The sequence below is a fragment of the Armigeres subalbatus genome, chromosome 3, assembly GCF_024139115.2.
Source record: "Armigeres subalbatus isolate Guangzhou_Male chromosome 3, GZ_Asu_2, whole genome shotgun sequence".
In the NCBI taxonomy this organism is placed as follows: domain Eukaryota; kingdom Metazoa; phylum Arthropoda; class Insecta; order Diptera; family Culicidae; genus Armigeres; species Armigeres subalbatus.
Genome location: NC_085141.1, coordinates 334,333,173 through 334,359,528, shown reverse-complemented (window position 1 = coordinate 334,359,528; position 26,356 = coordinate 334,333,173). Strand labels below are relative to the sequence as shown.

General features: G+C 40.0%; 1 protein-coding gene across 6 annotated transcripts in view; it reads right to left on the bottom strand.

Annotated features, from left to right (window-relative positions):
- Positions 1-9,018: 9,018 nt before the first annotated feature.
- Positions 9,019-26,356, bottom strand: part of LOC134225722 (growth factor receptor-bound protein 2) — a 134,077-nt gene continuing 116,739 nt past the window's right edge. For all 6 annotated transcript variants that reach the window (XM_062706027.1, XM_062706024.1, XM_062706026.1 and 3 more), the window contains exons 3-5: positions 11,877-11,974; positions 11,529-11,814; positions 9,019-11,246 (exon numbers count right to left, since the gene is read on the bottom strand). In XM_062706027.1, the coding sequence (XP_062562011.1) occupies positions 11,073-11,246; positions 11,529-11,814; positions 11,877-11,974 (558 nt within the window). In that variant the 3' untranslated portion in view covers positions 9,019-11,072. The remainder of the gene's footprint in view (positions 11,247-11,528; positions 11,815-11,876; positions 11,975-26,356) is intronic.

Sequence of the window (26,356 nt, the reverse complement as noted above, 5' to 3'; positions counted from 1 at the left end):
AAGAAAGAAGGAAGAAGAAAGAAGGAAGAAGGAAAAAGTAAGAATGAAGAAGGAAAAAGGAAGAAGAAGAAGAAAGAAGAATGCAGAAGAAAAGAGAAGAAAGAAGAAAGAAGGAAGAAAGAAGAAGGATGAAGGAAGAAAGAAAAAGGAAGAAGGAAGAAGCAAGAAGGAAGAAGGAAGAAGGAAGAAGGAAGAAGGAAGAAGGAAGAAGGAAGAAGGAAGAAGTAAGAATGTAGAAGGAAGAAGGAAGAATGAGGAAGGAAAAAAAAGAAGAAAGAAAGAAGAAGAAAGAAGGAACAAGGAAGAATGAAGAAGGAAGAGAAAGAAGAAAGAAAGAAGAAGGAAGAAGGAAGAAAGAAGAAGGAAGAGGGAAGAAAGAAGAAGAAAGAAGGAAGAAGGAAGAGGGAAGAAAGAAGAAAGAAAAGAAGAAAGAAGGAAGAAGGACGATGGAAGGAGGAAGAAGAAAGAAGGAAGAAGGAAGAAAGAAGAAAGAAGGATGGAAGAAAGAAGAAGGAAGAGGGAAGAAAGAAAAAGAAATAAGGAAGAAGAAAGAAGAATGATGGAAGGAGGAAGAAGAAAGAAGGAAGAAGGAAGAAAACGGAAGGAAGAAGAAAGAATAAAAAAGGAGGAAGAAGGAAGAAGAAAAAAATAAAAAAGAAGAAGGAAGAAAGAAGGTAGAAGGAAGAGGGAAGAAGAAAGAAGTAAGAAGAAAGAAAGAAAAAAGAAGAAGGAAGAAGGAAAACGGAAGAAGGAAAAGGGAAGAAGGAAGAAGAAAGAAGATTCAAGAAGGGAGAAGGAAAAAGGGGTGAGGTGAAGAAAGAACTTCTCATTTTTCACTTCTTGCTTCTTTTTGCTAATTCGGCCTAATGGCCATTCGGCCTAATGACCGTTCGGCCTAATGTCCATTCGGCCTAATGACCTTCGGCCAAATGGCCTTCGGCCTAACGGCCTTCGGCCTAATGGCCTGACACCAGTATTATAATACATACATTTTGTAGTATTATGGTATGTACATACATTTTCGAAGGAGGTGCTCTTACTACTTCCAATCTTGTAGTTCAAATTACCATTCGCGATTATGGCCTATGCCAATGTCAATGTCAAAGAAGTCTATAGTAGGATCAGTGAAAAAAAATTTATCCAACATCAGTAAAGCCTTTGGATTAGATCAAAGCTTCGTTCACTCATCCCGTCTAGACCCGATCATTTCCAATTTAAACAATAATAATATAAAAGAGGCATGATCACCATCTTCGATCAGAGGGCCGCACAGACTGAATACTTAACACCTAGCATTAGACAACGGACATAACATTTACACAACACCCAGTGGACAAAAGGAAAATTTCCCGCTTTACGAAAAGTTTATTTCTTACTAGAGCGGGAATCGAACCCACATTTCACAGCACGTAGAGCGCCCAGGCGACTGACGCCGCTAACCACACATTTTAATTCTTTCGGATACTGGAAACCTCAAGCAAAATTTGTTTACTGGAGTACTAGGGACAGTTTTACTGTATGTCATTTTGATAAAACGATAAGTTACAATGCTTACCAGTATTCATGAATACGTGCAATATTAGGTAGAACCATTTTTTTTCGAAAACGAATTCAATGTTGTACATAGACTCGGACAGCTCAAACAATTCTAAAGAAAGCCAATCCTGCAAAAATCACCGTCATTATCATCAATAGTCCCCCAGTGTTGACCGATCTTTCTGGTCTTTCTGCACTATTTTTTCCAACATCTGTATTCGATTCAGTAGGCGATGGTGTTGGTGTTGGAGCTGATTGGGTTGATATCGGTTGTGCTGGCGTTGGTGTTGATGGTATTGGTAGTTGAGTAAATGAGAAAAAAGGCGACGATGAGGGAGGTACGGGCTTGGGGACTGGAAACATCGTTTTAAAAAACGGATCTTGGAAATACAAATCCGTTGGATTTGTAGTGTTGAGTTGCGCACTCCAAACAACTGCAGGCAAAGCCAGCACGCCTGACAAAATCCATCCCAGTTGCATCTTGTACTTTAGTTGTGTTCTATGGATCTCCTTTAAATACACGATGCTGGATTGCAGGTTAAACTGGTAAAAACCCAATGAAATTCTTAGCCTGATAATAAATGTATTATACCTAATTGCGTTAATGGTTCAAACCTTGGAATCTGATTAATATTAATCAGATGTGTTTCGAAACACATAATGAACTGATAACCAATAAATATACCCAGCGTAATTAGGTGACTACTGGGAATACCGTATACCCTGAGGAATCGCTTCATTTGCAAATGGAAAATATTGTGACAAAGGGGAACCAAAAGGTGCTTTTTAGGACAATGAATGTCTAAGTGAAACATTCCACTTTCAGAAGTGGCGTGTGAAATAGTAATCGTGAGTAAGTAATGCGGTTATGTTAAGAAATAAACTAGGGCTAAGCTAAAAACTTTGAATTTCCGTCGAAAAATTATGGGCATATTAACATGTAGTTGCAAGTTGAATAGCCAATTAATCGCTTAGTGAGTTGTACACTTTTTGCCTTTCTTGTACAACAAAGGCTATCATTTCACTACAAAAACGAACTTTTTATAGAAGCCTCGGAGACCCATAGTGTTATATTCCAATCGACTCAGCTCGACGAACTGAGCACATGTCTGTCTGTCCGTGTGTATGTATGTGTGTGCACAAAAGCTAAGTAAAACTTTAGACAACTTTTCATATAGTAATCCTTAGCCGATTTTCTCGCAATAAGTTGCATTCAAAAGGTGGTAAGGCCTTGTAGATCACTATTGGATTTTGTGACGGCCGTTGCGTTCAAAAGTTATTAAGAAAATGGTTCATTGAACCCTCGATTGAACCATATAAGGTTGGTGTCTTGGCTAAATGCGAGAAAGGCAGTATCACTTTTCGGTGAATTAAGTTGGGTTTTTTTACATATGTGCAAGCGTAGAAGTTCCAATTCGAGGCCCACGTGCCGACTGGCTGCTGTTTTGCTATTTTATAATTGTTTGGAAAAATTTCATGATCAAAATGGCAATCGTCCTACCTTAGAGTTCGTCATTTTCTACTCTACAGTCTATAGGAAGATCTAGTCAAATGGCAATGTTTATATAAATGCATGTATGTATGTGTGTATTAGAGTGGGGCGCGGTTGTATGGAAAAACGCAAACTTCATCCAATCAATTGAGATCAAGGTTTTTCTGAATCGTTTTGGGACCCCAATCAACTGTGCAAAATATGGGCTCGATTGGTTGCGTCCTCGCTTTCCGCATCGCGTTTTAAATTTATATGGAGATTAGTATGGGAAAACGTACTTTTTACATTTTTGCTTACAAAGAAGGTGTATAGCTGGAAGGTCTACAAAAAATGTTATTACGCTATGAAAATTGATTGTTCAAACCATATGCGAGAAATCAATGTTTCGGCCAGTACTACCGGGCAACCTATGATTGTTAAAGGGCAATCTTCCGTCTTTTCGAAGTTTTTACTTTGTGAAATGATTCCAAATAACTCCCATTAGCTCTAAAGCCATGTAAGATAAATAATTTTGAAATAACACTCAGTTAAATTATTGGTTCACATAGTTTGGCAGTGCTGGCAGAATAAACGATTTGTTTGCATATGGTTTGAACACTCAATCTTCGAAGCGTTATAACTTTTTTCGTGGACGTTCCAGCAACGTGCCTTCTTCTGCAAAGTTTTTCGGCAACCTTCGGGTACCAGGAGTAAAAATGCAAAAATATACGTTCTCCCATACTAATTTCCATACAAATTTCAAACGCGATGCGGAAAGCGAGGAAGCAACCAATCGAGCCCAAATGACTGACTCGCTGTTTAGGACCCAGGCCAGAATGGCTTCGAAAAACCATTGATTTGAAAAAATGACCATGACGCCACACTCTAAAGCTATGTCCATTTAGAATCCGGAATCATTTATTGTATTGCAGCGGCACGGAAAGTGACCGCTGCAAGAATTACTTTACAGCGGTTTGTCTACCTAAGCCCTCACTTGCTGTGGTATAAATTTCACGATGTAGCGTGCAGCGAGTCAAAAATGATTCCAGATGGAAGCCGAAAGGAGAAAAAAAAATCTGCACACCCACGTTGATAATCCTGCTTATCGACGATGGAACCTACGTCAAAAAGGATTTCGGACAGCTTCCTAGCCAAAAATTCTTCATGGCGACGGCACGAGTAGTAGGTAGGGACACGGCAGGTATTTTCGTCTGTTCGTCATAGTCTCGAAAACCAATAAAAAAGACGCTTTTTTGTAAAACTCATACATACCAAATCGTAATCTCAGGAGAAACGTTCTGCTATAGTGGAGTTCTAGCAAATGTACGTTGCTTTCGTTGGTTTTAGCCCCTACGACGAAGGACGGAAATACCTGCCGTGTCCCTAGTTCCTGCGAAGTTAAGTTTGCTTTTTGGACAAAATTGCAAAAAAAAAAACAGATGTTTTTGGCAAGGGATATGCAGCTGTGGAGCAAAGACTTAAGTGTTTGTGACGAATAAGACGATGGACTCGAAGCTGTACAATGAGGAATATCTCAAAAACCCCGGTCTACCTCACATAACGTGAAGTTTTGGCAAGATTTTGCGAGTTGCCACTACAACCGGGAAGTCATCCAGTGGTACCGCGATAATAACGAAGATTTCATCGATAAAAACATAAATCCACGCAACTGCCCACAGCTCCGGCCCATCGAGACATTTTGGGCAGTAATGAAGCGGAAGCTTAAGAAAAGTGGAAAAAATAGGTCAGGACGCGACACAGATGGCCAAAATGTGGAACAAATGTGCAAAGGAAGTTGATTCCGAAGGTGTGCAACTTTTGATGAGAGGGATAAAGAAGTATGTATGTAGTTAGCCACCATCCTGGCTGGAGTCTTGCTCTGCATATGGTTGTACCTAACAGTCAGGTAAAATTTCAATATTTTTTTAATTGGCAATTTTTTTTTAAATGGCAAAGCAATCGTTCAAGCACCGGGAGCATAAAAGTCAAAATTTGAATCACTCTAATGTATAATGTATAATATAGCATACCGTCATGCAAATGGTAATGTTTATATAATGCTTAAAAATGTTGAAAGTATTTAAAAATTTAAAACGTCCGTTCCCAAACACGGACCGAAACGTCGCAACAAGAACATTATAGTTCGTTTGATACAATATTAAGACAGCTAAGCCAAAAAAACAATACGTATAAACAATATTTTTTCTTTAAATATAGAATCCATAATAACCAAACGATTCACCTGAAATGAAATTTGCAACTTTTGTGGAATCTAATAAGGTTTTACTCATTTGTCATTCATTTTTAAATCTTTTTATCGTGATTGATTAGAATAAGAAATTAATTAGAATTAAATTAGAAGCGATTCTGTTGTTGCTATTAGTTGTACGCTCACTTGTCCGAATCGCACGGTGCGCCGGTGGACCGTTATTATAAAATAAAACCCTGGTGATTCCACCTAGTGGTTTTGGTGCCTTTCTTGTGCAAAAAAAAAATATACTAAAAAATACGAATGAGTGTTTTTTAGCGTGTTTTGCACATAAAAAATAATTTTTGGCCATAACTTCTGATCCCATAATCCAATGTTGTCAATTTTTAATAGCAAACAATGGGACAGGATTCCCCTTCGAACTTGTCGCGGGTAATACATGGTGCAAGGCCACATCTCTCCATCCTTGGTTGCGCTCGCTAAGTTGTTCTGTACCTGTACCAGTGGGCTGACTTATCTTACCAAACTGACTTAAGTATGTTTTTGTATGGCTAACTTGTACGAGTTTAGTTTAAGTGTTGCTTTCCATGTTTGCTAAAGTGGAAGGTAAACGTTAATTTTAATTCTTTCATAATGGAGAGAAGTAAGACGAGAGTTCGTGTAGAATTATAGTAGTCAAAAGCTTATTAGTGAAAAATCAAGAATTTTAAGCACTGAAACGGCAACAATATGCTCAATTCTGTCCTCATTAGGATCCCACCGGAACCGGCTTCAGGTTGGCCACTTGAAGGGGACCAAATACACCTAAAAATATACGGGATGAGCTCTTTTCGCTTTTGCGAGTGAAAGCAAGACATTCGGGCATTCGAACGGCACCAATATGTCCATTTTTGGAAGTGTCCACGTCTGGTCCCTTTCGGAACCGATATCAAGCAGCCATGTACCCGGACCAACGGGTTGGTCCTAAAAATCTCAAATATTACATATGCTTGCATTTAGATTCAACATTCATAGATTTTCCATGAACAAAATAATTTTTCGTGAGTTTCTTGGAAAAATTACATTCTGGGTTACTCTAGGTACCCCGCTGGGTTTTGGCCTCAATCCGGAACCATTACAAAAATTCACGACCTCAAACCATTTCCTGAAAATATACCGTGCGCGTACCTTATTCTGCGCGGCTCCTAATTCTGCGCACTTTGACACTAAAACATTTTTTTAAATTTTCTTTACTGTTATTATTATATTTACTTACATGTCATCAAAAAGTTGGGAATTTATTGTTGTCATGAGCAGATAATAAAGCAATAAATTAGCGTTGATAACGGAAATATGAAGAAAAACAAAATCGGTAAAATCGAAAAATGTCGAAAAATGGCCTCCATTAGCAGCAGCGCTAAAACGCACATAAACAAATTTGTCTCGAATTTGAGCAAAAAAAAGATTTGGGCTCATTTTTTTAAAGCGAAGTGCAAAAGCAGATTATTTGTTGCTTCAATATGATGAAAATCGGCTTCCAGAGTGTAATCTCTATCTTATAGAAAGCATTTTATGTTGCGCAGAATATGGCACAAAATTTACTTTCTGTTCCTAATTGTGCGCGCGGAATGGATAGGTATAATAAGCCTGGCTTGTCAACCCAAATTGAACGTATCAACTGTTTTGGCAAGGAAACATATTTCAAAATGCTGAAATAAAACAAGAGGAGCAAAAAAATGCGAAGATAGATTATCCGGAAAGAGACAAGGGATATCTGCTACTTGGCCTTGCGCACCACAGCTCCACTGAGCGTTTTTTAAACTTAGAGTTATCTACATAATCTAAATGTGTATATCACGTTACTAGCACGAATAATATCGACATAATTCTCCACTCGAAGATTTCCTAGGTCGGACTGGCATTCCTACATTTGAGAAAATAGCACTTTGGGCAACATTAGCATTTATGTAGGACTGGTCTTATTATTCGCGTTGGATTACATTTATTTCAATTCTATATAAATATCGGATTCGATCGGAATAAAAAATTGCCTTTTCATCAATGGCGAACTTTAGTAAACAAGGCAAAACAGTGACTTGACCATTGACATGAATACAATAACCGATCTGGAAAGTTGTCTAACGGAAAAAATGGATCGTGAAAGCAACTTGTGGTGATGCTGAGCAATCGGATAATGGACTTGAAAAATAAAATAAATAAGATCTTTGTACACATACATCGTACACACATACACGCACACACAGGCATTATCTCAATTCATCACAGCTGAGTCGATTGGGTTTGGGTCTAATTCACCAGGTCTTATATTAAAGTTCGTTTTGGAGCGGACGTTTTTTCGTATACTTAGCGTACGAGAACGGTAAAACGTTGTTGTCAGATAGACTTTAGGAAACATACATGGTACTAAAAACGTGCAAAATAATGAAATATTTGTATAAATGTTCAAAACCATTTCATGAGAAAAAAATTACTCAAACTGAGTGTTTATTATTGTGCGCAGAATTAGGAACATTGTGCGCAGAATATGGAACATTTCAAAATATGTGCGCAGAATTAGGAACCATATGGCAATTCACAAATCGATTAATAATATGTCAATTTCATCAAAATTTTAATGATTCATAGTCTTCCGTGGATTATAGTTACACAACTACTTCATAAAGGTATTCATAAATCATTATGGTTTCTCGATAACAACGATTTTGTTTTAAAATTTTCTTAAATGCGCAGAATATGGTACCTCCACGGTATTAAACTTTCGAACTAACCATGACTGTTTTGTTAAAATCGGTTCATTATTGGCAAAATAAAAGCAAACTGAAAAATAAATTTCAGTCGTTTCTGGTATCGTAGAGGTTAAGGCGAACATCACTTTGAAAAAATAACACATTAATCATTGCTTTCCACTGGGAAAATCATGAATCCAACCGAGGGATAACGATTATCAGTGCTTTAGACTCGGCTCATGTATGCTTTTTACGAAAGGATGTCTTCTTTTTAATATTATTATCGGAGTTGTATTTACCATTCCTGTTTTTTTATCACCACTTAGTCAAGCAACTAATTTAGTAAACACAGAAAAAAATCATGCCAAATGTCGCTTTTGCCAAATAATCCTCTCTTTTGACAGTATTCACAATTATGCCAAATGACTTGATGCTAAATGACCGGCTCCCTCCAACAACGGAAGCTTTCCAAATCTTCAGAGTGTTCATTTGGAGTGATTTTGTGCCAAAGTAGTTATGCAAATTTTGCAGTTTCCTCATCAGTAGCATTACTGTTTGGAAGTTTGATGTTTATTGTGTTAAATGTGTTTCTCGTATTTTAAGGTTAATGTTGCTATTGGATGGCTCCATGATTGTTTAGTTAGCCCTTCCGTTATCAACTCTTCTTTTGGAAACAAAGATCTGTTTCTTTTGGTAAAAAATACAAAAAAAAAACAAAACAAAATTGAGACAAAACGATTTTTATTTGCGTTTTCAAAAGAGGGGTTTGGTAATGGAAGGGCTAAGAAAGTTAATGTAGCACCATGCGTCTCCATATTGAATGCATTAATCGTTTCTACTAGAGTTCCTTACGCACTGCCAGTTAAGAATTTAAGATTAAAGAATCCTCAACAATAAACAAACGATAGATGTGTGTAGGATTCAAAAACATTGTTATCTAATTTTTTGCATTGATTGCCCAGTTTTTTTGGTTAAATTTTCTAAATCTACACACTAACAGCTAACTAAAAGTTGCGCTAAAAAGTTAGTAACTGAATTCTTTCCTTTCCATTTTTAATAATAACGAGCACCACCACTTAATTCGCATCGCATTGTATTGTTGTATTATTATTACTTATCTCATTAATTACTAGCATTTTATTCATTCATGTTTTTTGCTTGTTTGTTGTTGTTATCCTTTCTTATTTGTTGTTGCTATCTTTTGTGTGTTTGTGAAAAAAAACGAAGTCTTGTTTTTTCGCTGCCGGATTGATGGTCGTTTTTCGTTTGTTTACTTGCTGGTCTTAGGGTTGTATTATGTGTGTAGAGTAGAGCCTCCTTTCTGTAGGATAAGGGTACTTCATGTGTGTCGTCTTTGTGTAATTTACGATGGCTTTCACGCTTCGCGAAAAGGTGTGTGGATGACGATACTCGCTTGGCACATTGCACTCCCACTCTGCAGTTCGCACTTTCTTCCTTTTTGTTTCTCTACTTAATTATGCAAGGTAGGTATAGGTAATTCTTTTCCGGTCGTTCGCGACACTTCAGCAAACAAAACAGGAACCTCGTTCCCGGAAAAGACAGAAAACGACATAAGCACCTACACTCAAGGGTGTCCTTTTGCCCTGTTCACTGCACCTTATCAGTACAGCGTGTGATTGGATGGTAGTAGGTAAATTGTGTATGTGTGTATAATTGTGTAAATTATTCTCCTAGTGAAGTCTGTCACTGTGTAGTGTGTATGGTTCGGTTCTATTCACTTGAGGATTTTTCATCTATTCTGGATTATTTAAAACTGCTCTAAATGGGGTTTCTGTTTTTTGTTTCTATGCTTCGAAACAAGAGGTCGAATGGACATTAGCTCCAAAAAGTATTTTCCTTCAATTCAAAATCAGTTCGAAATACGGTTTGGACTAGGAATCCATTCAACCAAGTTTTCGAGAGCTCAAGCTTCCATTCAGCCAAATGTCATTCAACCATATGTTGTCGATAGGTTTTAAATAATTGTAGATTTATCCATAATTGTTGTTGTTTCTTATTTAGAATAGGATTGTATTTCGAGTGTAATTTAATAAAGCTCCCCCATTACCTGAAATGCCATTTGGCATAATCTTCTATTAGGCCAAATAGCACGACAGGAAACTAAGGTTTCGCCTAAAACGGATTCGCTTAGCGCAAGGAATTGATAAACTGAGAATGATACTTGTTTAAAAAGTCTATTATTGTGTAAGGATTTCTCCTTACAACATGCTCCATTTTTTTCTTACTTGTGTGACTGTTTTACACTTACAAGCTATTACACATAATGACAAAAGTTGCGCTTTTTGCCTAAAAACGAAATTAGACGAATTTTGTTTCTACATTTGTTTCCTTTTTGTTTTTATAGTAATAAGATCTGCTAACGGTTGCCTACTTGTAGGATTAATTACAAAACGAAAGGAAAAAGTTGTTCCAAAAACAAACGAGACTATCTTACGAGACAAAAACAGAAAAAAAAATCTATATATAACAACGCTACAATTATCCCTTAACTTTCAGCATTTGAAATATTTCATTTTTATTCACACTCACGATTATCTTTTAGTAGTGTGGGTTGGGTTGTCTGGTGTTGATTGAATGTATTTATCTGAGTTGAGTTGTGGTCTCTTGCGCGGCAATGCGACCAAACTATCGACAAGCAAAACCTAGATATTATAAAAACACCTGAATTTGATTTCTTTTGATTCTGCGTATATCCTTTCTAGTGCTTCCACGCCATTTTGTTTCAGCTGGCATTCAAATGTCTGACAAGTCTCGTTACACGGTCTACCCGGAAGGTAATAGGACATTAACTTCCGTTTGTGTCATAATGTGTGTGTGTGTTTTTATGTACGTCATTCAATATACATTGGCTGCAAGACCACAGGATTCATTTTTGTTGCGCACTGACTCGTTCTCGCTCTCTTCTCAATCGCAGCTTTGCGTTCTTATTGGCTTCTGAATTCTTTTGTTTTTAGAATCGCGTAAAGTTTCACATTCGCTTTTTGCTTGCTTTGCATCTATCTTCCTCTTTCCTTCCTCCCTCTTTCGCCATGCCCCCCTTTCCCCTCCCCGGTTAAACATTAAAAATATGTAATATTTATATAGCAAAAATAATAAAAATACTTATATCTTATGAATGGTAGGGCGCCACGTATATTGCTGGGAATAGTCCTTTCCGGTTACCAATTTCGCCATTCCACCAATGCTCGTCGGAGCGATCCGTAACAGTGATGACGTCCCCTCGCCGGAAATCCAGCTCGCCGGATTCCTGCGCAACAAAGTCGTACAGCGCTTGCACCAGCATCTAAAAGAAAGAAGTTAGTTAGCGTTGTAGGAAAGATGGCACTAAATGCCTGATGAGATACCAAGCAAGATATTTCGATGCGGTGGAAGAATATTTGCGACTAATCCGCAGACCTCGTCTAAGGACCTAGCAGACTAAGGAGAACTTTGATCTACAACACAGACTACTTTTGCCTTGGGCTGTTTAAAAAAAATAGACAAAGTCAAGGAAAAATCTAAGCTCACATTGGAGCTCATTGAACTCATTGCTTAATCCCAAACAGAATCAACATCAACGACTCACCTCTTCTGGCACCATATCGCGTAGTTTAACCTCCTGTGAGCGGGACACACTGGCCGTCCGGTGGTAGTCCACGAGTTCGTTCAGGGAGCTGAATTTCACCACCCAGAGGAAGAATTTGCCTTGCGCGTCCCGGAGCACCTTGAAGTGCTGCACTCCGTCCGAGCATTTGACCGACAGACTGAAATCACCCGGACTGGACTCGCTGATCCGTATCAGGAAAGCGCCCTCGTGTTTGTTCGACAGGAGTTTCTCAGCATCTGCCCGTGTGATTCGGCCATAATACCAGCTGGAATGATTGCGATTGCGATTTGAATTAGATGCGGTTTTGTGGGTGGTAAAGGAACCTACTCATGATTCTTCATTTCTATGTAATTGCTAGGTATTAGCCCTTCTTTCCCGTCTAGTTCCGCCCGATACCAATTCATGTCGTCTTCCATATTGAGGATCTGTTGAATAAATGAATGGAGTAATTAGAAAACAGTGAGGGATTAGGGTATAAAATTATCAAATTTAGCGTTACGTAATTTGTGAAAGAACCCTTCATAATTCGGTTTTAACCGCTATTAAGAACTTGGGTTGTGGTAAGCTTTATTTGGTATAATAGCAGACTTACACAAATCTCGTTATACATTAACTACGGCAGTCATTGGACTTGAGGGTGCTCTAATTAACTTGAAGCAAATAAAACTTGACTATGCATCTGAACACGAGAACCCGTGTTCCTGTTCAAAACGTTTTGAACACAGCACACTGTTCAAGAGCACTGAGCTAACTTAGCAACTTATATCCTAGGAAAACAAATTCAAGCGACGGCATGCTACACATTTTTCGGCTGGTAATGGAACACGTGGGCCCACCCACCTTTTCCAGTACACAGTGAATGCCAACAGACAGATGTAAACTTCCACTTCGATGTTTCAATTACTCGGTTCAGCACCTTTCCGGTTGGAATCCAAAGTCAGAACACGAACTTCAACCCCGAGCTTATATCCTGCGGAAGCGACGTGAGACACTATAACAGTCTCTTAAGAACACCTGCGTTATTCTATAAGCGAATCACAAAACCCTTCAACTCGAGTACTCGAGCAGGGTCAAGAAACATCGAAAAAGCTTTCTTGAGAATCCAACATGTGCCGCTCATAATGATTTTCGACGGCCATCTACAGAGCACCTGGCAGCCAGGCGTGTCATGCCTCGAGATCTACCGGACTTCTCCGGGAGTAACTTTCCGGTTTACAGCGTTGTCTGAAAAACAACGCGTTGAAGTCAGTTCGGTACTATTTGCTATCGCCAGACTCGGTTTCAAGTGTAATCAAGGCTCTATGAACCCGAAATGGCCGTCGCGAGATAATTATCAACTAAGTTGATCCAAAACTTACGCGATATTCTACCGTGATGAACGTATACAAAATTATAAAAAATCATGAAAATAAAGTAATCGAAAAATAAAAAATACGCGATATTCTGGCGCCTGAGCGATTTGTTAATAGATTTAGGGATTTCGATTAGGAATCTGACTCAACATCTCATCGCAGTCGGTCAACAAGCACACCTTTCAAACACGGTGCTATAAGAGTTGGTGAAGAAGCTGCCGGCCAACGTGAAGCTACAATGAGTGTAACATTCGATCCTTCAATCTGATGCAAAGTGGTAGTTTATATATCTGGCTACACGCAAACAGCTGCTTTCCCGATTTCGTGAACCAGCGAAAATACACCGTGATTTGAGTCATGGATTCTGATCAACTGGAACGCTTACTCGCTTAAGAGTAAAACCATTGTGAATCTAACACGGAGGCAAGTTCAGTATATCGTCGCCGGCGACGAAACGGCACCATCTGGTGTAACGATATGGAGGAAGGGCACTACACGATTCTGAGCCCGGATTCGGTCCAGAGTGCATGCAACAATCGACCTGTTGATTACAAACATGAACGATCTCGCAGCCGGTTGTCTACCAGGACTTCAGCTCGGGCCATTATCCAGTTGTGGCGAAAGTAGGCTTCTCGGTAAATCGGCATCAGCAGTCCTGGCGAAATTACCTTCGCGTAAACTGGGAACGGTTCCAGCAGGTCGTCGATTCCAACATCAACTACGATGCGCACCTCAAAGCTTCGGAGGTCATCGACTTACAGATGCGCTCCATCGAATAGGCGATTTCGGTGGCTCGGGAGCAGCATGTACCAACAGCTCGTCAGGTAAGTAACACCCTAACCAATACGAACTGTCACTCGCAGGCAGTTCCAGTTCCCGAAGGTGGACGTCAGAAATAATGATTTTTTCAATAAGATCCGCGCTCTCCCAGACTCTGCTAAGCCGTTCTAGAAATAAACAAACATTCTGAAATCTAAGCCTCGGCTCATTCAACCTTCGATCCCATTAGACAACAACGACTGACTCTAAGGATCGCTTGATAACTCCTGCAGAGAAGGTATCCGGAATAGATCGGTTTTTCGTCAGCTCACACAATCTTGGACAGGACATCGTTAGTCCACACGAAGCAGCTGTTAAGGAGCATGCTAAAAACATCCATCTTATTCCCAACGATTTCTCGGAGGAGTTGGAGATCTCATCTGGCGAATTGACGGCCTATATCAAATCATCGAAAAACATGACGGCCCCAGGTCGTCATTGTCCCTAAAGAATAAGCTTGCTGTCTGCAAGCACATCATCCTCCCCGTGATTGAATACGGCATGTGTGTCTGGGTGAGCTGCGCTAAAATTCCTTATCTGAAACATCAACAAAATCAAAACAAGTTCCTGAGGATGATCCTCAACACTCCTCCCAGGACAAGAATTTCTGAGGTCCACTGTCTGGCAGGGATTAAACACTACACGAGTGCTTTGGTGAGTGTAAAGATCGGTTTAGAGTCCGTTGGTTGGCTTCCGACCTGCTAATAATTCTGGAGTTAGTTTCCAACTGATAAACTTTTGAACTCTTTGTACATATAAACATTTCATAAACAAAGCTGAATGGCTTATTTCGGCCAACCACTTATTATGTAAATTTACTTGGTAACACCAAAAACTGTTAATAAAATAAATTTCACTACTACTACCGTGAACTACCTTAACCTGCGCTTCACCGATTGCAAGGCACCCCCATCTGAAAGACCTGCTTGCTCGAAGTTGCGAGGACGTCACACCGAGGCTGTTGGCCTGCGAAACATGTTAAATAATCCCGAAATATTTCCCGCGCCCAATCCGCGTCGAATAAAATCAAATCCATGTGACTAAACTAAATTCTGTTAAAATACGCGAGTGACATCAATTTTTTTATATCAAAACTTTCTGAATGTTTTCTCTTCATCTGCGCTTTATAAAATATGGCTTTTCATTATGATTCTAAACTACAATTTCAAACACGTTTATACCAAATTGATAAAAAAAATAACTTAATTCATCGAGTAATGATACTGCCTTTATCGCGTTTAGCCAAGATACCAACCTTATACGGAGCTAATATAGTTCGATGTACCATTTTCTTAATAACTTCTAAACGCAACGTGGTGGTTGATCCCTAAAAGTTATGCCTACCTCCGTTCTGCTCATGATCTCAAGTATCTTGGGTTGTCAGCACTCATTATTATACAAAAACCCGCCTGGTACTGCCCCACGAACTCCCTTGCAGTTGGTGCTAGTCGACGGCATAAAATTTGGGAGAGTACCTTGTAGGCGGCGTTCAGCAATGTGATTGCGCGGTAGTTGCTACAATCCAGCTTATCGCCCTTTTTGTAGATGGGACACACGACACCTTCCATCCACTCCTGCGGCAAAACTTCCTCCTCCCAAATCTTGGTAATGACCCAGTGCAGCGATCTAGCCAGTGCCTCACCACCATAATTAAATAGCTCTCCTGGTAGTTGGTCAACCCCAGGGGCTTTGTTGTTCTTCAGCCGGCCAATATCCTCCTGGGTTTCCTGGAGATCCGGAGCCGGTAAAATTATGTCCTGTGCGCGTTCTCCCAGGTCCACCACCATACCGCCATCTTCATTTGCCACATCGCCATTCAGGTGTTCTTCGTAGTGCTGCCGCCACCTTTGTATCACCTCACGCTCGTTCGTAAGAAGGTTCCCGTTTATGTCCTTACACATATCAGACTGTGGCACGTGGCCCTTACGTGAACGGTTTAACTTGTCATGGAACTTTCGTGTGTTATATGGACGGTTCAGATGCTCCGTCTCTTCACGGTCTTGATCTTCATGCTGGCGCTTATTCCTCCGGAAAATCGAATTTTGTCTGTTCCGCGCCTGTTTATATCGTGCCTCGTTCGCCCTCGTGCAGTGTTGCAGCATTCTCGCCCATGCTGCATTCTTCTCTTCCACTAACTGCTCACATTCGCCGTCATACTAGTCGTTTCTCTGATCCGGGGACACCGTGCCAAATGCAGCGGTTGAGGTGCTGCCAATGGCAGATCGAATATCTCTCCAGCCATCTTCAAGAGACGCTGCGCCTAGCTGCTCTTCCGTTGGGAGTGCCACTTCCAGCTGCTGCGCGTATTCTTGGGCTAGTCTACCGTCTTGTAGCCGCCCGATGTTAAGCCGCGGCGTCCGGCTTCGACGCGTGTTGTACACCGTCGAGAGTTTTGAGCGCAGGCATACTGCGACGAGGTAGTGGTCGGATTCAATATTCGCACTGCGGTAAGTGCGGACGTTCGTGATGTCGGGGAAGAATTTACCATCGATTAGAACGTGGTCGATTTGGTTTTCCGTTTCTTGGTTAGGTGATCTCCATGTGGCCGTGTGGATATTTTTGCGGGGAGAGAGGGTGCTTCGGACTACCATTCCGCGGGAGGCTGCGAAGTTTATGCATCGTTGGCCGTTGTCATTCGATTCGGTGTGCAGACTATCTGGTCCGATGACCGGTCTATACATTTCCTCCCTTCCTACCTGTGCGTTCATGTCACCGATGACGATTTTGACGACCCGCAGTGGACATCCATCATATGTCTGCTCCAGCTGTGCGTAGAACGCTTCTTTATCGTCGTCGGGTCTCCCTTCGTGTGGGCAGTGCACGTTAATGATGCTATAGTTGAAGAAACGGCCTTTAATCCTCAGCTTGCACATCCTTGCGTTGATTGGCTGCAACCCAATCACACGATGGCGCATCTTACCCAGCACTATAAAGCCGGTTCCCAGCTCGTTGGTGGTGCCACAGCTTTGGTAGAAGGTAGCCGCTCGATGCCCGCTTTTCCACACTTTCTGTCCTATCCAGCAAATCTCCTGCAGCGCTACGACGTCGAAGTTGCGGGGATGTAATTCATCGTAGATCATCCTGTCGCAACCTGCGAAACCTAGCGACTTGCAGTTCCATGGTCCAAGCTTCCAATCTTGATCCTGTATTCGTCGCCTAGGTCTTTGCCGATTATATCGAGTCGCATTATCTCTTTTATATTGTTCGTAATGATTGGTTTTCCATGCGGCTTATTGGGCCTGCGCAAACCTCCTGTCTCGTCGCAGGGCCGTCGTGTCAGGGCTGTTTAGCGTCTCACCTAACACCAGGACTTGGGCTTGTGCGCTTTGAGCGGCACACGGTCGCTTTGGTGGGGCCTACTTGCGGATACATGCAGCTTTTTGTAGAGGTTTAACAGGGCCCAGATGGCCTGGAGAGGGATCGTCAAGCCCTTGGACATAGTCCCTGCTGCCCGCAACACTTGTGGAACTGGTTAAGCCCAGCGCCTGCTTGTGGTTTGAAACCGGTGTACTATACGGTCTAGCGCATGTTAACGGTAAAGGCTTGGTAGACCTTCACCTAACTTAAGTGTAGATGGACGGACGGTGTCGACCGGGGTGAAGGCTGATAAATTACAATTACAATTCTTCTTCTTCTTCTTATTGGCATTACATCCCCACACTGGGACAGAGCCGCCTCGCAGCTTAGTGATCATTAAGCACTTCCAAAGTTATTAACTGCGAGGTTTCTAAGCCAGTTTACCATTTTTGCATTCGTATATCATGAGGCTAGCACGATGATACTTTTATGCCCAAGGAAGTCGAGACAATTTCCAATCTGAAAATTGCCTAGACCGGCACCGGGAATCGAACCTAGCCACCCTCAGCATGGTCTTGCTTTGTAGTCGCGCGTCTAACCGCACGGCTAAGTAGGGCCAATTACAATTACAACATCTAAACGCAACGGTCGATCGTTATCAAATTCAATAGTGATCAACTAGGATTTGTCCTCTGTCGAATGCAACTTGTTGCGAGAAAATCGGTTAAAGATTACTATATGAAAAGATGTCACATACGCACAGACAGACAGACATGTGTCGTCGACAGTCGATTGGTATAAAATACTATGGGTCCCCGAGACTTATATAAAAAGTTCGTATTCGGAGTGAAATGATAGCCTTTCGGTGAACTTTGTTGAGAAAATCTAAGTTGTATAAATCGAAGTTTGTATAACAACAGTTCTTCTGGATGGCCAACTAAAAATCACAAAAAATACCAAGGAGGGATAGTAAACAAGAACAAACTGTTAAAACTATTTATGTAATGCCGTTTTATAGAAGAGATATTATGGTTTTGGCAAGTTTTGTTCTATTTTAGTCTACGGGTTTTTTATTTGTGACGGGAAATGTCATTTCGATGTCATGGGACATCGAACATTAGTTAACATGTCGTACTCATAATAAACAAGCAATAAGATGCACACGATGGAGTGCCAAATTTGTAACGATTTAGCTCAAACTGGACTCCTGTCAGTTCCACGCACCCTGTGACAAACTCTTCCAAGAATACCTGCGGAATTCTCATGCTCATCCATACTCATTCATCTTTGTTCGAATTCGAATGAATTCCCTCATAATAATCTGCGAAACATCCTCCGGTAATAAACGCATCCTTCCTGAATTCCTGTGAAAATCACTTTAGGAATTCCAGCATACATTTGTAGCTGAATTCCTGAGATTCCATCTCACATGGGATCTTCAATAAATTCATGGCGGAATCTGGCAGAAATTTCCTATCTTCATCACTCCAACAATTTCCTCAAAAATTGCTCTTGGAAAACTTTCTTTGAGCATCCCTGCAGAAAATTTTCCGAGAATACATGAAAATAATCCTCCGTGAATTCCTGCTGAAATAGCTTTGGTAGTTTCTGCAGACATACTTGGTAAATTTCTACGGAAAACTTTCCGAAAACTCTTTCTTAAATTCAAGGCGGAATTTCTGAATATTGTTTTACAGAAGTACCTGCGGTCATCGCAATTAGAAACTTCACGGAATTACTTCGAAACTGTCTTTGTAATTTTTGCATAGAAACCCTATTATTAAATTCTTCATATAGAGCAATTCTCTGTGAAATCGAAGGTCGATTTATATTTGTATTTTTTGATTTCCCTGAAATTTTGAATATACATCCTTTATGGCCAAAAACATTATCTGCATCATTGGTTTGCCATTTTAACTCTGGTGTAACTTTTGACAAGGGCCTAAGCAAAAACACCTTGAACACTTTCAAAAAAATATTACTTGAAAATGGCTTGTCCGATCCGATCGTTCTGGTATCTTTGGCAAACTTTTAGGTAATCAATGGGGCTATGTGAAAAAAATATACACTGTGAAAAAAACATTCAAACATTGAAAATAAAACTTAAAAATCGATTTACTCAAAAACGATTTTTTCAATATGTTTTTATTTTTTGATATGTTGTAGCAGATAATATATGTTTTATTTTGCACTATGGGTCATGATGGAGAAATTATGGACAAAAAAGTTATGTATTTTTAAATAAGTTGGTTTTTCAAAACTGGTTGAAATATAATTTTTACGTTTTTGTCAATTCGATTTTATGAAAGTACGTTAAATTTCCAATGGAAAAAGTACAAGTCGATTTTTTTCTAAGTACAGCCGTTTCTGAGATACAACGGTTTGAAGATAAAAAAACGAATATATTTAACATAGAATCAAAATTTACTGCTATCGTCGAAATTTATTGATTAAAATGTAAGTATTGTAGCAGTGTTTGGTCATTTTCATGGTGGCATTATCTATCTTCTATCTATATAATAAATGAAATGGTCTGTGTTAGTATTCGCATAATTCGAAAACGGCTGGATGGATTTTCTTCATTCCTTCAGCAGATATGTTTGTTATTGTTTCCGACGGGTTTATATGATATTTCCTCAAGCAAAAATTACGAGCAAAGTTGAGAAAATCGTGTAAAACTAAAATTGGGATTCGCATGGAAATTTCGCACAACGCGCGTTTTCGCCTACTATGGGCCGATGCCCACGTAGCGTGTTTTCAACGCTGCGTGCACGTGGCGTTGAAAAAACGCAGATGTGCATCGGTGCGGCGACGCTGCGTTACCGCTTTTTCCCGATGCACACATGCGTCCTTTTAACGCCGTGTGCACGCAGCGTTGAAAAGACGCTACGTGGGCATCGGGCCTATGCAGGACAACGTCTGCCGGGTCGACTAGTATGTGATAAAAATTACTTTGTAAAAACTAAATTTGTTTTTTAAACACACATTTAGAGTCATATTTTTTTATGAAACAATGAGTCAACCATACTTCAATATATGTTATAGCGGAAGATTAATATGAATCTTTGCGCAGTAATTCAAGATGAGCAAAAATGGAAAAAAATAAAAAAATAGGAAAAGGCAGGTAATTCCCGGAACGTAAATAAATTGATTTCAGATAATGATATGTAATATTCTAACCAAAAATAAATATTCGTGCAACGATCGCGTGTTATAGTTAGCTAGTAGCATAGAAGAGGAAGAGAATGATTAATCATAGTCTGGAAACAATAAAATTTAAATCGGCATCAATTATAAATTAAACTGTTTCAAAAAACTCCAGTGCTCCTGAAAATATTGTAAGCTAAGGGGTGATTCAAGTATGACGTCTACTACTTTTCAAAAAAGGTTTCAACCCCCCCTTCCCCTCTGTCACTATTTTTGGTATACCTAATGTACACACCACGGTGTGTTTGTCCGAAGAGGCTTATTTTCAAAAAATCAGTATCTCTAAAACACTCACTACACGAAAGTATAGGTTTTCCTCTTTCACGTAGGTGCATTTTTGAAATGTTCTATCGGGGGTCATTTTTCCATACATTTTTGGGGGGGTTAAATCGGCTATCATTTGAGATTTCTATGGAATTTGCACCAAAAATAGTGAAAAAAATAAAAATTGTTCTAGATCCCCCGAGAAATACAAAATCGGCTGAAGTTTTCACGAAAATTCACTGTTAGGACTTAACAATTGTAAATCCTGGCTATATTTCTTAATTCATGTAAGCCCAAAACATAGTAAATAGGGTAAAGTGCCCTATAGTGACCCCCGACCAATAGTGGACCCTCAAGCCATTTTTGCATTATTACAGCACAGTGTAAACATTTTGCTATGAAATTCCTTCGGGAGAACCTACCTTACAGTCCTTTGCTTTGATTACATGCATTGGAAAGGCTATGGAAAGTAAAATTAGATGATTTTTTACAATTCTATAAAAATAAACTCGAGAGTGTCCATTAAAGGAATATATTGGGGGGTCCATAATAGGGAAGAAGAACGTCCCGAAACGGAACATAAAAATCAAATGAAGTGTCGACTATAGGGAAGCAATTTCCTATTATGGACCCTCAGGGGGTCTACTATAGGGCGAATTCAGTCAGACTTTAAAATGTTAATTTCAAAGAATAACGTCGAGAATTTGAGTGTTTTATGTATGAATCGTGAAGAGGAGATGCAGAGCTTGATATTAGATATCACGCAAAATTAATATTTTAAGAATTTCCACTCTTTATGCCAGGAAGAGAAAAATTTCGCTACTAGGGGGTCCACTATTGGGCATTTTACCCTACAAGTTCACATACTGCAACCAATACCAAAAGGTTGAAAAATGCAAACGTGTCCTCTACTATTGGTTTGGTACAAGGATTTTTGAATTAATTTTCAATATTTGTCCATCCTGATGTGCAATACACCCGATTCTTTTTTTACACGGGGGATGCGTTTCGTGTAAAAAAAGCTTTCAGTTCAAAATTTGAAAATTCGTGTAAAAAAAGTTTTATGATTTCTCGTTTTATGATCATGCAAAATGGAGCAACTTTGCAAAAAAATTATTAGGGTTTTTTTTACACGGCCGCATAAAAAAATCCGTGTAAAAACAGAATCGGGTGTATTGAATAAAAGCCTTCCGCTGTAACATATGTAAAATATTAGTATGGAAAGATTCTTTCCCAAAATATTTGATCCTTAGGTTGTAATTCGGAGAATAAATTATTTGATATTGTCTCCCACAACCCTTCTTCTTCTTCTTCTTCTTATTTGCATTACATCCCCACCGGGAATCGAACCCAGCCACCCTCAGCGTGATCTTGCTTTGTAGTCGCGCGTCTTACCGCACGGCTAAAGAGGGCCCCTTAGCATAAAAATAAACTCTATATCATGAAAATGACCAACCACTGCCCCATTACTAGCATCTTGGACAATAAATATCGATGATTTCAGTAACATTTGATTCTATGTTAAATAGATTTGAAAAACATTCGAAACAGACTGGAAATATAAAAAAAATCGGTGTTTTATCTTCAAACCGTTGTATCTCAGAAACGGCTGCACTTAGAAAAAAAAAATGACGTATACCTTTTCCATTGGAAATTTAACGTACTTTCATAAAATCGAATTGATAAAAACGTAAAAATAATATTTCAACCATTTTTGAAAAATACAAAATTGAAATCTTGAAAAAAAAAAATCGTGATTTCACAGGGAATTGCTCTATAATCACATAGAATCGGAGCGTTTTGCGTAATTTTTCAGCGATAGTTTCTGATATACCTTTGAAGTTATCCAAAGATATCGCAAATCCTGTCGCTAGGTATTTTTTCAGAATCAAATATCTATGAAAGTTTAACCTCCAATTTCTGAACGAATTCCACTGGAACTCTTGAAGAAATTATTATTTAATCGAGGCATCTGCATAAAATCAAGGAATATTTTTGTCAACCGTCTAAGACGAATTAAGTACTCTCCATTTAATTCCACCAGTTAACGGAGAGTACTTAATTCGTCTTAGACGGTTGAATACATTCCACTAAAAGAGCTTTATATATTTTTCTGAATATATTTGTGTTTTCGTCGGTGTATCAGCACCGATCTGTTCTAGATGCAATATTAAACCTTTTATAAGGGAATATACTAATTCACAGACTAATTCAGAGGACAGGAAAAAAGGGGTAATCATTCAGAACCTGACAACATATCTCAAAATAACGATGAAAATAACGCGATGAAAAAAAAAAAGAGATTTGATGTCCTTAAATAGTCAATAATCTTGTTTTGTATGTGTCATGTTTCAGAATCGATTAAAAATGAATGTCCCAGCCCTCATAATGCTCAAAATTAAATAATGCGTGTCATTCGATAAGGGTGCTTGGAAATATTCGAACAATATTTTGGTATCGAAAATAAACCCCCATCCACATGGCATTAAATTCACCATTTTTCTATTATATTTTCACCTAAAACAAAGTCCGCGCGAGGTCTTAAAACCGATACGTGAATCCGCCGTTTACGATGGTGCATCTACGGCAGGCTGGGTAAACCAGCTATCAGTTCCGTATTCTTAATATGGTAAATAGACAAATAAGGATATTTGATAAGTATTAAAGCCAACTGCAAGATTACGATCAAGTTGCAGATTACGAAACACCTTCAATTTCAAGAAATCTTTTGCATACGTTCAGATCGCACTCGTGAGACCTCCTGCCTGAGATATCCTATTCGGTATCGGTACTACATTAAATATCGTAAATCGCCGATCCCGCCAAACACGGAAACAAAACGTCAACGCGTTTTTGACATCGCATTCTGACGTTTAGCGTTTTAATTGGGTTTCACCCCAATTAGCGAACCCCCAACTAAAAAGCGCCCCAACTAGAAAAACCCCAATTAGCGAACGTTCACTGTAGATGATTCCAATCCAAGAAAGCTATCGATTCACCTGATGTGACCAGCAAATGAAAACGACACGCTACCTGGTCACCTCTTCTTCATACGAGAATCAAACCATATATTAGGCTCTTTGCCAGAATGTCAAACAATAACCTGGTGAAAAAGGTTCAAGTTAGTCTGATGGGCACAAAAAAGGAAGGTGCGGAGCGGAAGATGATTGGCGGACCCTTCGTCTGTAGATTAGGTATTTGGTTGGCAACGTGCAGCTATGGACCGTGCAGAATGAAGACAATTTGTATGTAGTGCAAAGGCTACTGTGACCTTAGATTGGAAACAAACAAATAATTAAATAAATATATAAACATTTGGCTGAACTATGAATTCCACATGCAGTGTTAAATCAAGAAATTTTATGGATCTATTATTCAGAGCCATCGCACTATCTTTCGTGCGAATTGACAGCCTGTATTCAATTATTATCTTCCAACCATCGCAATGACCCATATAAAAATAAATTGACACGACACACCAGAGCGCGCTGGCAGTTCACCGTTGAGATAAACAACCCAATGATGGAATCACCACCAACATCAACCGAAAACAACATCATCGCATTCTATTTGCTCTCTCTGACCTGGGGCCGGGTCTGTCTCTCCTCTGCCAGTATAGTGCTTTTGCACAATTTATATGTTTACATTCCTTTCATCGACGGCCAACGAGCGGCATTGTGGCCGGCATGGCGGAATTTCACCGCAAAACGTGGACTACCAAGAACTACTGTCTGCTGTGGCGCACAAGCACACCCAATCAAAACGTGCTCTCATACGTTGTCCCTTGGCCTACCTCTGGACAATAGTATGTTTTTAACTGAAACATGGTCATAAATTTGCATGTATTAATTGCTCCAAACTTAATGCTATTCCTAAACATGAGGCAATTATATAAAAAGTTTCCTGTATTTATCTATGCTTAGCGTAAATCAAACACATAAAGACCACTTTTCTCCAATTTTTCCCACTGTGCTCTGAGAGCAGTTCGGTCTATTTATACCCAACCTATTCATCTAGATGTAATCGAACACACAGAATTGGTGGTTTACGCTTCCTAACTTTTCCGCGCGACCGGTCTCAACAGGCAAGATGTTATGCTGCCGGATGGCGATTATGTCTAGTTGGAACATTGCCTGCTGCCCCACACGGACGATAGTTGTGGAAGATATCTGCATATGCCTACGTTTAAAATAGGTTATGATTGTGTACTTGGTCGTCAATGGGTTTGGGCTTATCGTTGTTTGGAATGCGAGCGCACATCGGCCGATAACCGATCTATACGGTCCTATAAACTCGAAAGAGATATACATTATCCATCGTTCGTGTACAAATAACTAATTTGATCACACAAATATTCAACCTTCTTGTTGACCTACTAAACCCTCACCACCGGGAGACTCTGGTTTCATTTTGAACGCATTCGCAGAAACAAGGATGCACTTTCAGAAATTCATTTAGGGTATTTCGGAATGCTTCGATTATTCCGAAAGGAATTTACGTTATTAAGTATTAAACACTAAAGATGGTTTTACTGTTGAGGTCGAAATACGTATCTGTAAAGCTACAATTAAGTGGTCGAATTTAATGGGATAGTACTAATTCGTCTTATGACAAATGAAGACATTCCATTTCAAATCTCTAAATATTTTTCTAATCAGCAGCGTGTTGGTGGGAATAAAATTCACATTAGCTGTGCAGTCCCGAACTAAATGGACAATGAGGCAGACGTTTGTGTTACACTAGACATATATGGATTGGGGGCAGCAGGGACTATGTCCAAGGGCTTTACGACCCCTCCCCATGGCCTCTGTGAGTTAGGGGGCCTGCCTAGGACGTAGTGGGGTTTGGCAGTGGACTCTGTTAAACCTTTACAAAAAGCTGCCTGTCTCCGCAAGCAGGCCTTTTCAAAGCGGCACACGGACAGGAAGTGCGCACTCACATCAAAGCGCACAGGAGTCCAAGGAGTGCCAGTGAGATCCTGATTATGACATTCTGGCCGCGTGTTAACTTGGATATCGTAATATTGTGAAAGCGAGGGCTGGTAGTCTGACATTCTACTCTCTAAGTAGATCCGGGTGACACTGACTCGAAACGGCGAGTGGGCTAATGGCTAGGCTGTCTTCCGTCCCCTAAAACCGTGGCAGGCCATGTAGCAAGCTATCCAATCATGCCACCAAACTAAGCCTGCTGGGTTGGAGTAGTGACCAAATAGTAAGTGAAAAAATTGACTTTTCTATCAGATTAATAAAAAGGCAACGAGTTGTAGCACAAAATTATGTTTATAATTTAACAAAATTATGTACATGTTAAATAAACAGTATGTTAAATGATAAGTAATCGGAATCTTGGTAATACTTTTAAAATATAATATTTAATTATGGAACATCATTAAATTACGTAACACTTTGGGGGTTTGGCGAGGTCTCCTCCCAAGTCCCAGGGAGGCAGAGAGCGGAGTGGCGGAGGCTGCAGCTAGTAGCACCGAAGTCTCCCCAGCAGTGATAGGGTATAGCCCTATCAGCACGCTCGGCGGGCCACTACCCGGGATGCGGGTGGTCGCCGAGCAACTCTATGACTCGAGTTCGCGAGCGCAAGGCAGAACATCAGTAAGGAACTGAAACAGAACCTTCGGATGCTCCGTCAGGCTGTTCGAGTCGCAAGACAAGAACAGGATGCGTTTGTCCGGCGGGTGGTGGGAAGAGAGAAGGCCGCAAAGCCAAACGACGTGCGACCACAAAGGTCAAACGTCGTCTGGACGGAGCAGATCGGAGTGGAGAGGAGTCCGAAGGGCATAGACCCGAGAAGATGACTTTTCGGCCCAAAAAGGAGAAAGGCACATACCACACGCAAGTCGCCGGGTCGCAAGAG